The sequence below is a fragment of the Ciconia boyciana genome, chromosome 8, assembly GCF_034638445.1.
Source record: "Ciconia boyciana chromosome 8, ASM3463844v1, whole genome shotgun sequence".
Lineage (NCBI taxonomy): Eukaryota > Metazoa > Chordata > Aves > Ciconiiformes > Ciconiidae > Ciconia > Ciconia boyciana.
In genome coordinates, this window is record NC_132941.1 from 44,333,885 (window position 1) to 44,346,915 (window position 13,031).

The 13,031-nt window shown below is 43.9% G+C and overlaps 1 protein-coding gene across 1 annotated transcript in view; it reads right to left on the bottom strand.

Annotated features, from left to right (window-relative positions):
- PIK3AP1 (phosphoinositide-3-kinase adaptor protein 1) overlaps window positions 1-13,031 on the bottom strand; it is a 44,841-nt gene that overhangs the window by 21,705 nt on the left and 10,105 nt on the right. The window contains exon 3 of the mRNA XM_072871099.1: window positions 451-599. Coding sequence (XP_072727200.1) covers window positions 451-599 — 149 coding nt within the window. The remainder of the gene's footprint in view (window positions 1-450; window positions 600-13,031) is intronic.

Below are 13,031 nucleotides of genomic sequence, written 5' to 3' on the forward strand. Positions count from 1 at the left end.
CATGATCCAAGCTCTTTGGAGTCACTTGCAGGACATGCACCAGAATTGTCATATTAGACTGCATCCAGGCTGTGGAGTTAATTGGTTCATTACAATCACCTTACTCCACTTGCCACCCCTAAATCTCACCAGAATGAAAGATGGGAAATCAAGACTGTGAACCCGCCTCACAGCACACAAGACAAGCAGCTATATTAATGAGACTATCTGTCAATAAGTGACATTGCAGTCTAGACAACACTGGGCACCGTATGTTACCAAGCTATTTCTGGGCCTAGGGAACCAAGCTCGTGAAACAGAGACGCTGAGGACAGGGGGCTGAGAGGGAAGGTGACAGAAAAGGAATTAGGGACTAATTCCCAGGCCTCTAAAGCTGTCCATTACAGAGCAGCATAATGGGTTGCACCAGCCCACAGTAAGACCGTAGCCCAAGGAGTGGACATACAGTACCCCACACCGTATGCGGTCAGGCTGCACCACCGGATGGTCCCCAGTGCTCTTGGATGATCCATGTTCTTCAGTCATGGCAAGTCTGTGGGAGTAAACTGGGTTCTTCTCGTCTTCTGTTTCTGTATCAGTCACAGAGTCACAGCCTGAGTCTAAAATAAAGCATACAGAGTCCTGTTACATCACTCCCTTTTGCTGAAAATGCATATCATCCACATCCATCCTGAGAAACAGCCAGGGAGGTGGTGGGGTGGAACTTGCTATTCTTCTCAAAGTAATGCTCAGAAAAGGGATCTAGTTGAAGAAAGGGAAACTACAGAGCTTCCTCTTTTCCCTTAAGAGGATTGCTGGGAAACATTCACAGACACAAAAGTGCTGGAGTAACACTGAACATGCTTATGAAACAAACAACAATGCCACTCTTCCCTGAGATGGACAGTCCCATCTCATGTTATGTAGGAAAATTAGCATGTCAATGTCTAATATAAGAATGATCGGCAGCTGGGCTCATCTGACTCCAGCTGCGCTCCGAGTACATTGTAGGATGGGCAGCAGCCTTTAGTCTTCCTCTCCTAAAGTAAATGAAGAAAACCAACTTTTCTTTCATTTCAGTAGTATCTTCAGTTTTCTGGATCCTGCTTATGTTGCTCACCCCAACTCCCAAGTTCATTATGGTGTTGACAAAATACAACATGAGGCAGTAGTCTGAAGGGATCCTGTTCCTCAAGAAAGAACTACAAGCTCCTGTATCTATAGAAGAGTGAAACTGAAACGTACCAGAGCCTTTGCATTGAAGAATAACAGTACTCTACCCAAACAGATCCAAGAGTAGAAGGAAACACATGTAACTCTATAATCTGTATGTACAAAACAATGTTCTAATTCCTGTTTCCCAGTAACAGCATGGATATTGATGGAAGAGCAAACAAAGTTAATTGATATCACTGGCTGCAAAAAAACCTAGCAAGAATTAAAATAGATTACAGGTCTCCTACCCCTGACAAGAAATACTTTTCCCAACTAGAGAAAGGAAACAACAGATGATTTTGTATCTACTTAGTAGAGAGCGCTTTCTTATCTAGTTTCTACCTCTTGATTCACATGATTAACACCTTTTTTCCCCTGTCTCCCAAAACATGGGGTGAAAGTCACTGACTTCCCCTTGTCAGAAGACTAGCATGAATTCTTAAAACTCTATCTCCCATGGCCAAAAATTTCCAAACCTTGGAAAACTGTGGAGCAGGCAAGGATTTAAGACAACATTTTAGAAGTTATTTGTTATTTACTTACTGTAACACACATCTGTAAAGAGCAGTACAAATTATTTACTAGATATAATCTCAGATTTGGACTGGCAGAGTTTTTATATTAGTAAGAAATGTTCTGTTTAAAACACTCAGTCATGATGAGAAAGACCTAAGCGACCAACTGCGCTGTCTAACCATACAACTGTATGGATAACCATACACTGTATGGATGCCAACCGTGCTGGCATCCATACAGTGGAGCTGCCAAATCAGAATCCCCCAACCTCTGGATATATCAAGTTTCCACAAATCAAGAGAGCCAAAGTTATTAGAGCAGGCTTCTATTAGGAGTTCATGTCCTGCTAGTTTCAAACAGTGAAGCTAGCAGTGTCAGCAATTTAAATCTAGACTTCTTCATTATTATTATTACCAAAGACTTAAACTTAGGATATTTTAAATTCTTTGTCATGCACATTTTAAAAAATATTTTCTATACATTTAAATGGGATTTTATGAATTATATGAATGCAACTTTGCTTTCAGGAGACAGTTTTAAGCCACAGAATTTTAGCGAACCATTCACCTGAAATTTTTGTCACAAATAGTGGTGCACATACACTTAACTTTAAGTGTGTGAATCACTCCACATGGCAAGTAAGCCTACTCGCATGAGTACAAGTAGACTGCTGCCTTAATGTTTGCTGTAGAAAGAGTAGAGCCAAAAATCTGCAGCTCTGTAAAGTTCAAGTAAGGCATCACCACCACCATCAACATTTCTTAAACAAACCTAGAACAGTACATGTAATTAGCAAATAGATTTTAATACTGCACCAATGCAGATCTGCAGATTTGACTAAGAAACTACTTTGACACAAGGCTATGTACTGAAGCTGGTCTTTTGGATTTTCAGACAGTGGTACTAAGTATTAAAGAAAATGGACTGAGGTTTTTAATTCCTTAACTCAATACTTTAATTGATACTGTCCAAAGTCATCAGCTGCAAGAGCCAGACCCCAGTTTTGGGAACCCTTCTCTTAGGAAAAGGTGGACTACTCCCACCTGGCAGTGCCAGGCTGCCCAGCTGCACAGGAGAAAATAAAGCACTGGTCCCACATCCTTCCCTTACATGGCAGGCGTTTGGCATATGCAGAGCAAGACACCGTGCCTTTTGGGGAGGAGGAGAAGGGGCAACTGTTACTAGAATAGTGTCTCTGTAATATCTGTTGGTTATTTCCAATATGACTAAATCAGAAAGACTAAGCTCACCGCAGATAAGAGAGAGCCAACGATGACCAAATTACAGCAAAGCATTAATGTTCCTGGAACATATGCAGAAGCTGACACTTGCCAGTATCCTGACACTAAAGGCATCATCCCCACCCCAATATGGAACCATTAGTGTGGTAATTTGTACCTCACTTGCCCAACATATGGTCCATTTCAGAGGAAAATGAAACCTAAAGCTGTGGATCTCAGCTACACCATCTACAGTAAGCAAGGATAAGAGGGGAGCAAGGAGCGAACAAGCCCCCCACTCTCTCTGTTTTACTGATGTTATTTGATAATAGAAAAAAATTGCCAGATAAAGAGTAACTCGAGCTTTTAAGAAGCTCTGGCATTGCCTGATCCTGTCTTGCACTTCCGCATTCTTGTAACAGAGTTGACTGCCCGGAGGTGATATGTAAGAACAGAGCTGTTGGGTAATATGGGAAGAAGCAAGCAACGTTAATCAGTAATTGGATTAACAGGTGACGGAACAGGCAGTCGGAGTTTTGGGTATGAGTTATTCATCCGTTTTTTCATTCAGAAAATTCTGAAATTGCAAATTACCAACTTCCCTCATAAGCAGTGAAGTGATGCTATGGTCATCTTGCAAGTTCCAGTCACGTGCTACTGACTTGTGAACATGTAAGCATTGGAAGAGGAAACCATCCCATTACATTTGATAATATACATGCTCTAAAGGGATGTGTTGTTAGATCAAGCTTCCCACTCACTAAGACACTTGAGTAATGACAATCCATTTGCATATACAGATTCAGCAATTATATCATTGTAATGATACCCAGGCTAGAGAGGCCTTCACTGAGGAGATCAACAGGTTCATTAGCAAGTTAAGTGAATACCTGAATTGAGCTTCTCCATGAGCAGTGGCTGCAGGTCAACAGCTTGTGGGTATAAACGGCTCTGCCTTGACTGGAAGGCCCTTCTGTTCCCCTTTAAACGAAGACTAACTCGGGCCACGCTTGATAGTCTGTGAAATACTTGTGAGAATAGCAGCAAGGGGAGGAGATGCGGTCCAAGAAACCCAACCACATTTCCCCTTGAAGAACGTGCCCCCCTTCAGGAAGCGTCAGTAGCTGAGCTACAGAGAGCAGCCCCATGCCGGCCCCTTCTTGCCTACCCTGCTGGACTCCCTGCACAGCTGCACTGCAGAAACTCACCCCTGGAAAAAGCCCAGGGAAAACATAGGCATAGCCACATACTTCACAAGCCATTTAGCAGCTTTAAAAACTAATATGAAGCAGCCGGTTATTTTAACCTGTTGCTGTACAGCACATGCAGCTCGCTCTGTCATCCACTTCCTCCTGGCTATGCTGGCAGGCTATCGGCATGGAGCCGACAGCTGTGGTTTCGCAGAAGTGTGCCCTTACACCACAGGACACGTGAATGCTCAGAAGGAGTCAGCAGTCTATCCAGACCACTCTGTCATCCAGATATTAATGCAAATGGCACGACTGGGCAAAAGCTTGTCCCTGCAGGTTCTGCATTTGCGTACTACCCCCTCACTGGCATCTGTGAACACTTCCCACTCCATCTGTCAACCAGCTCACCAGCCGAGACCACTAGCTTTCACGAGGCCTCACACTTTCACCTCAGTACACCCAGAGCAAGAGGGAACACCCTCAAAGAGAGCTCCTGCTATTACCTGAAGCTTGCAACTGGCCAGCCTCCTTTGCCAAGTGCAAACAAGGACATTAAGTCTCCCAGAGCAACTCCAGCTGCATTTGCGAGAAGCAGGCAGAGTACTCACAAAATAGTCAGGGAAAGCAGGAAAGTTATCTTTCATCATGCTAACCTCAGAGCCCCTGCTTTACCAAGGAGATACAGACTCAGCAGTGAAACATCTTGTGATAACCCCTCAAAACTAGCTTATACTGTAGCAACATTTCCCCTTTCAACAGAATGGAGAGAAGCATGCAGAAAAGCAGCAGGTGAGAAGAAAAAACACAGGAAAACATAAGACTTTTTAACTGTCCATAAAGAACAAATGGAGCATCTCCCCCTTCTCTCCAAACCCCTCACCCCAAGCAGCTCATCTACAAGCATAGCACCTAAAACCAGATTTTCAGTTCTACAAAGAAAGCGGTCACGTTTCATTTGTCCTGTAAAGTTGGAAGTTACAATAAACTAGTTCTCATCCTCCATCAAGGAAATGAGCTGTATTTTACCATGCCAAGTTTTGCTTGAGCCAGTGTGTGCGCACACACTTGTGCATCTCTTAGGGAAGCTGTATCCTTACAAAGAACACAACTAGGTTATTAAGAGACCTGTTGACAGGACCAGTGTTTCAGCAAATTGTGAGAAGCCAGAAGGTACAGTTTTTACCTTTGTAACCTACTGAGACAATATATATCCTTAATACTCAAAAACATACTTTACAGTTCCTCTATAAAGCACGTCTCATCCAAACTTCAAGGAACGGGTTTCCTTTGTTATGTTTCAGAACTACAGACATGTAACCAAAAGGAGAAAAATATCCTTGCACCAGAGTGCAAAAGGCTTTCATGATCTTCATTAAAATTTAACCCAAGTGAATGAATCTGTTCACTTTTCTTGGTTCAGTGTTCCCAAATGCTGCTTCCAAGTTGTTTTTTAATTTCATCTTTGAAACAAAAAGGATTTGGAGAAAGCTGAGTCACCAGAAGTTGTTTACAATGCCAAGGGCAACTCCATGTCACTCCTCTAAATACTGGAAGGTAGGGATGAAAAAGTGGCCAATAAATACCATACTTGGTTTGCAGGAACAGGAAATGCAGCGCACAGTTCTGAGAACAGTGAGGTCAAGAAAGGAAAGTCTGAAAAGCCACAAGAGTGAAGAGGACATAGAGGAGAAAGCAAGAAGAAAAAATATGAAAAACTACCAGACACTAGAAAAGAGTGGTAAAATAAAAACCTCAAGCAGATGGGGAGCTGGCAGAGAACAGGAAAGTAACCCACAGGATCAAAGGTACCTTCTGTGGGAATATTCCAGTTTAGGGACAAATGTCACTAGTAACTTCCAGCTGGCTGCTTGGGCTGGGCTCAGTTTTTAATTATTCCTGGGACTCATTATTAATGTCAGATGAAAAATGGGACTGAGGAGGCAAAGTCAGCTGTGAAGCAACTGTGATCAGACTGAGGCATATAGCCATCACACCTCACATGACATTTCCTGATGTGCAGAAGCACTGGTAGGAATCCCAGATGTGAAGTCCTTCCTGCATTAGCAATGGATAGAAATGGGAACTGGATTAACACGCCACTGGAATTCTTGTCAGGGATACAGTGCCACATAGGTAACAGCTGGGAAACTGCCTACCACACCATCTGCCCCAGCAATGCTCCTCAGCTTCCTCTACTTTGACTGCAGATGACTACTGGATAAGCTCTTACAGTTCAGTTTGGGATCACTGGTCTGCAGCCCCCTCTTCCTCAGTAGCTCAAGAAAGTACACTCTTGGTCTGTAATGCTGCAGGTTGCATGAAGGCACCATCCACAAAGATCTAAGCACAAGGAAGTTTCACAGAAGCTCAGCAATTTCCCCAGGATGACAACATTCAGTAATTCTATCATAGATTAAAGAGGAAATTTCAATTTGTGACCTCCTGCAAAACTCTTTCAAACTTACAGCTCTTGTTCATTCACTAGCAGTCCTGAGCTGAGAGTAAGACCTTTAATGTAAAGAACTGGATGCACCTGAGATAACAGTGACTCTTACAGCTGCAACTTGCAAGACCTCAGGGAAGGCACACAGTCTGACTCCAGCACAGGCTTTCCTCCAACCCCAGTAACAGACAGACGTTCCCCAAACACAGACCCCTCAAAATATTGTTCTGAGATTGTGCCAAATTCTGCTCTTAGAAACCTCATCAGATGACCTGGCACAGTCCTGGAGAAGAAATGTCTTCTTCCATTACCTAATAAAGCACACGAGTACCAATACTGCCCCTACAGCGCTGTTACGTGTCCAGAAAAGACTTTGTTTCAGCTCAAATGCACACCTCACCGCAGAGAGTTATCCTGGCTTAGTGAGTCTGCTGAGCTGCAAAAAAACCAATCTGTGCATTCATCTGGGGGCAGATGTTCACTACAGAAAGAGCTATAGCAGTTTATAATACAACTGCACCCACCACAGCCCTTTTTCCCCTTCCTGTTTCCCCTTCTTGTCTTTATTTTCACCAGAGGCTATGGCCCACGCAGCAGAACTAGTGGAAAAGAGCACGTGTTCAGCTGCGTCAGCGAGATGCAGGACCAGGATCTCTGCTTCAGCAGCTGACAACGGGGGCGTAAGCTAAGCTGCCAGTCCCTGAACTTCAGGAGGAGGAGGAACATTAGTATATTTCAATCATACCTACTGCAAAGACAGTAGCTGCCAGCTCAGGGGTGAAATGCAGAGTCCCCCTTATAACACAGAGATAACATAGTTTATCTGACCATTATCTACAAATGCAAAGTGTATTTAGCTTGTAGTTCTTTCACTAAGGTTCAAGCAAACATGTACCACACTATGCCTGCCTCAAGCTAAAAGCATGCCTGGCTATTATGGTTCAGAAACTGCAAGCCAACTCATCATAATTCTTTGAGCTCTCAGTTGGCCTGAGGGTCTCACATGGCTAGTGGTCAATTTGTGACAGGATTAAGTGTATAAACCTAAAGAACTAGCTGGGGTGCATGGGAACAGGACAGAGATGGGAAACAGCTTCTGACAAAGATGCAGCATTCTGGCCACCCAGAAAACAGACACTGTGTACGTGACCAAAATCTCAAGAAAGAGGGGCTGGAATAGTTCACTTCAAACACCTGCGCCAGGAGGAGACAACACATACTAAAAAAGCATATGCATGGCTGATGATTTTTGAGGGTGCCAAGAATCACATTATATCTGTCACTGATTCAAGTCTTCCTGAGCAACCACATACAAGAAACATGAACATCCAACTTCCTGATTAATTATCTCTCCTCTTGCAGTATATCTCCTTGCTTCAATTTAAGCACAATGCATAACACTTGCATGACAGAAAAGACTGCCCACATAAAAGCCCACAAAGCTGGAATTCCACCTAAGAGAGCTGAGTAGCTGCTTTGGAAACATGCCACCGGGAGATCACTGTTTGACTGAAGATGTGGTTCTACAAGTGGCTTCAGGAGATCTAAGGCCACATTACTACTGAAAGGGCAGTCCTGCCCTCCCTCTCCTTCAAATATTCTCTCTTGGAATACCACCCTTGCAGTTCAATGCCACACCAGATCATCCAGCCAGATGAAAGGTGGAGAAATGAGGCAGATCACTCCCTTTTGCAGCAGTCCATGCTAAGGTCAGCCTATGCCACTGATGAAACTTCCCCCTGGGAAACTCAAGATCCACTGTTATTCTCAAGTCACTTTTGAAAAATGCATCAAAAGTTTTCAGTGGTAATAACAAAACAGCCATGAAAATCCTACAAAATGCAACCCTAGAGACAAAACAACTGTCCAAGTGCACAACAAAGGTCTTTGAAACAACCTGAAGTCTGCGCCACACATCTCTTCAGACCTGCTCTGTAAAGCATCTTTGGTTTGACCACACATTTCTGCAAATATTTTGCAGAAATTACTTCAGCTGTTCCAAACTTGGAAGAAGCCACCAGTGATGGTCACTGGGCTCTTATTTTAAGCAGGTGTTTTAAAGCCTTGCAGTTCACATTGGCAGATACTTAGAATTAGGCTTAGTCACCACCTTAAGGCAACCTGTGGGGAGACTATCAGAACTATAAGCTACAGAGAAATACGATTAGTATTTGCGATGTGCATGAAGTCTATTATAGCCCAATGCTTCCTAACCACACCAGTTTCTGTACTTTACTAGTTCTGGGCTATCATTTCATTGTCTCTGTCTAGAAAGCTAGCACTGCTTGAATGTCATGCTGTCATGAAAGACAAACCATGAAGTATTGCTTTTAATGTGCATAAACGGAGACTTTATGAAGCACCTTGATGACAAACTGCATCCATCCTGCAGCTGGGAAAACTATTTCAACTGCTCAATCCCGTTTGCTACAGATGGATAAGGACATTGATGCATTTCTCTCACTATCACTTGGGGGCTTAGTTCAGGTTTCTCTGATTGCTTTAACCAGCCCTCTGAAGTCTCTCTGTTTCCAGCATCAGTCATTTATAACCATACTAGCATCTGCAAGGAAGGGTATGCTACCAGTATGTTCTCTCAACCTTAACTCCTGTGTAAGAGCATCACAGTTTCCTCTCCTTGACAGGCAGTGAGAACCAGCCAGGCTGCAGAGCTCCCATATAAAGAAGCAGACTCTCACTGCACCCAGAGGGCTGACCAATACCTCACCCGTTCCTCTTCAAAAAGCAGGGTCAAAGAAGCGTATCTTCTGTTTCAACACAATATAACAGAGAAAAATACAGTTTTAAGAATCCACTTAATTCTGCCCCTTCAAAGAGGGAAAAAAAGGAGCAAGGGAGGGAGGGAGGACTGCAGTACAGCAGATAATCATGCTACCTCATGTCTTCAAGGCCACTCCAATAAGCTGGCAGAAATAAATGCTGGATGTAATTCTCTGAGATAGGACTGCTCAGAACATATTCCTCCACAGAGCACTGAGAGCCAGAAGTAAACACCAAATGATCCCCAGCTTCAGGTTTCTCTGTCCCTGTAGGTCTGTACATCGATTCCTGTCCCCTCCTACCTCCAGCTTGCTTCCTTTACTGTACTTCTCATCCAAACAGACTCTGAAGACACAAGCAGAGATCACAAACTTGGCACAAGCATCCACATCCAATCGGCAGTTTCTAGAACCTCCTAAGGGCCAAAATGGATCTTGCAGAGAATGGCAATTGCATGCATGGGACCCGAAACTCTTCAGGAATGTCGTGAGGACATGGGACCACAGTATGAGGGCTTGACGAGATCAGCTAGTGAGGAAAATACAATGCTAGGATCTCATACAGACAAGTAAAGAGACTCCAGCAGGACTAGAGGAACATTGCAGTAAGTTAGAGCTGCATGAACTGGGGTTCGCTCACAAGCTGGAGCCTCAGAGATACAGTATTAGCTCTCTAGCAATGTAACAGGTCCCAAAGCACATTTTCTGTAAGGCCAAAGTTTAAGGAGGTAGTTTCACAGAGGCATTGATCTGACATAGCTTCATGATCCTTCTCTAAGAAGATGACCAAGGATGTCAAATTAACTCGCGGAACTCTTTTTGGCTTCTTTATTTCCAGGATGTATTGTTTAAGGGGGTGGCACAACTTTCCCATAAAGTATTTGGCCATGTCATGCCTCTTCCTAACAGGATTACTTTCTGCATCCAATGTTCCTCAATGTCCATGCTTTATGAAATTTAACAAGCAGCACAGGAAGAGCTGCTACAGCATTGAGGTCTTGTTCTGCCTCCACATGCAACAGCAAACTCCACAGGCACCGGAAATCACACTACAGCACTCCCTCTTGTAGGAACATGTTCCCATACAAGACACAATGGACCTGCGGGGAGGGAGGCTGCACTTCCCAGTTTATAGCACGTTCATGCCCAGTTTATAGCAGTTCATGCCCTTCGCTACTGCCTCACCTGCAAGTCTCAGGCTGACAGAGTAGTCCTGACTGAAGTGCTACCTGCCAGAAACAGACACAGCACAACAGATACAGTAAATGCTACTGCCAGAGGAATAGTTACCAATGCCACTGTACAGTACAAAGCACCCACATCTCAATGAATTGTTGTAGTAGGCACTTGAGATAAGATCATCACTGTCCTATGCTAAGATCACCACATGTCCTATGTGTGCAGCTCTGTTACTGTCTGGTGGCTTTTGTTGTTTCTAGCGAAAAGTTGCCCTTAAAAGTATTCAATGTGAGTTAACATATTCTTAAGGGGAAAGGGGAAAGGGTGTTCAAAACTATCCACAAAAGCCAGACTACTCTTCTAGGTTATGGTATTTGCCTTGTCATTCCTCAGGACATCTCAAGTATAAGGGTAACATACCAGGTACCACTGGATTTCACTGTGCTTGTGTCCTGAAATAGTTACATGTTAAAAGCAGAAGGCCATAAGGTCACAAGGCCTAACATGGAGTTTGTCTGAGTAATCAAATGAACAAACTCTGACACCTTTCCACAGAAAGACTATTGGCCAGAGCTACTCCAGGAAAAACCTGCCTTTCAGCAGAAATTTCAAGATGCATAACAAATAGGAATTTATGTATCATCACTGAACAGATCATTTATCATTAACGCCCAAAGTAACAGGAGAGCAGCTCCTGCCAAACTTAAAAATTCACTGTGAATTTAGGGCTCTAGCCCTAAATGGCAGCGATGAGCAAAAGTTAGCAATCAAATAATTACAGAAGTGTCAGGCTGAAGGGAATCTCCTGCGTACTACCACTTCACCCCCCTGGGTTGAGACACACTTGAGAACATCTTACGCATCTGTCCAACCTGACCTCAAACTCCGAGTAGCCTATTCCAAGGTTACTTTACCTTTACAGCCTGAGTCCAGCACAGGGCCACAAAGATGATTAAGGGACCACAGCATCTTTCATACGAGGAGAGGCTGCAAGAGCTGAACTCTTCAGCCTGAAGAAAAGAAGACTCAGGGGGATCTTATCAATGGGAGGGACCTAATGGGATCTTACCTGATGGGAGGGAATGAAAAAGAGGAAGCCAGACTCTTCTCCATAGCGCCCACTGACAGGACAAGAGGCAATGGGCACAAACTGAAACACATGAAATTCCATCTGAACACAAGAAAACACTTCGTTACTCTGAGGGTGGAACAGGTTGCTCAGAGGGGTTGTGAAGTTTCCACCTGCAGAGGCATTCAAAACCTGACTGGACATGGTCTTGGGCAACCTGCTTATCTGACCATGCTCAAGCAGGGAGGTTGGACTAGATGATCTCAAGAGGTCCCTTCCAACCTGAACGATTCTGTGATACACTCTCAAGTTTCATTTGTGGTTTCACCAGTGCAACAGAAGAAAGCCAGGAAGTTAATTCAATTCCCTGACATGTACAGGAGGGAGAACAATAACAGCTTATGCAGTTTCTGTTATGCCATTTCCCTCCCAACAAAAGCTCACTGCCTTGGTCTCTCGATGAGCTCCTGGGTGGAGTAACATTCCAGCTCTTCCTCATCTACAGGGCTCCAGCAAAATTCTCATCTTCCTTCCAACTGCCCACTGTCCTCCATATTCACCACGTGCTTCCTTACACCCATTTCTGACCCTCCTATTTTTCAAGAAGTTTGCTGGTACTGATCTTTTCTTCTTGTCCATTTCATCGCATGAGAGCTCTGCTCAATCAAGGCTGCACTTGTCCTTTAACAGCATGGTTCACAGCTGCTGTTACATTCAGTTACCACCTGAGCAATCTCAGGCAGATGTTGACTTCCCTGGGTTTTTCCCTGGAAGAGTTTGCTTGGGTACAGAAAGTTCAAAGCCACTGGTTAATTAGTAAATGCTTTGGCAACATCAACTTCTAAAGCAGGAAATTTTAAATTTTTCAAGACAACATAGGTAGGGGCTGAAATAAACTGGAGAAGTTGAAATGTGCATAATACAAAACAGATGTCAACTGAGCTTTGAGAACACAGGAGGAAGAGAAAGGGCACTGACTCCAGCTGTGCAGCACAGACTCCCAGCTGCCCGATGCACGCAGCACAGCATGGTGTGGTATCACAAGCCAAACAAAAGGGCTTAAGTAGCCGGCTGGTCACTGCACCCTGGCTGGTGACTATACCCTGCCAGACCTGAGCTGGCTTGTACAGTGCCATCCTGAGCATTTCCATGTCCTTAGCACAGCTATTGCATAGCCTGAAAAACTTCCCCACAGATAACAGGAGTGCCTGCAAACGGAAACCTTCGTGCCCTCTTTAGTTTGCCAGGATTGAGAAACTGTATAAGTAAAAACGCCCCATCTACAAGAGACCAAGAGTCAGAGTCAGCACACAGTTAGTTCTCAACAAGGCTAGATGAGTGCTTCCTCATTTCTGAATTTGCACTAAACTAATAAAAATTAAAATAGCTTTCACCATGTGATGTCTGGGGGTGTCATGTTCCCATGATGCCCTAAACAAA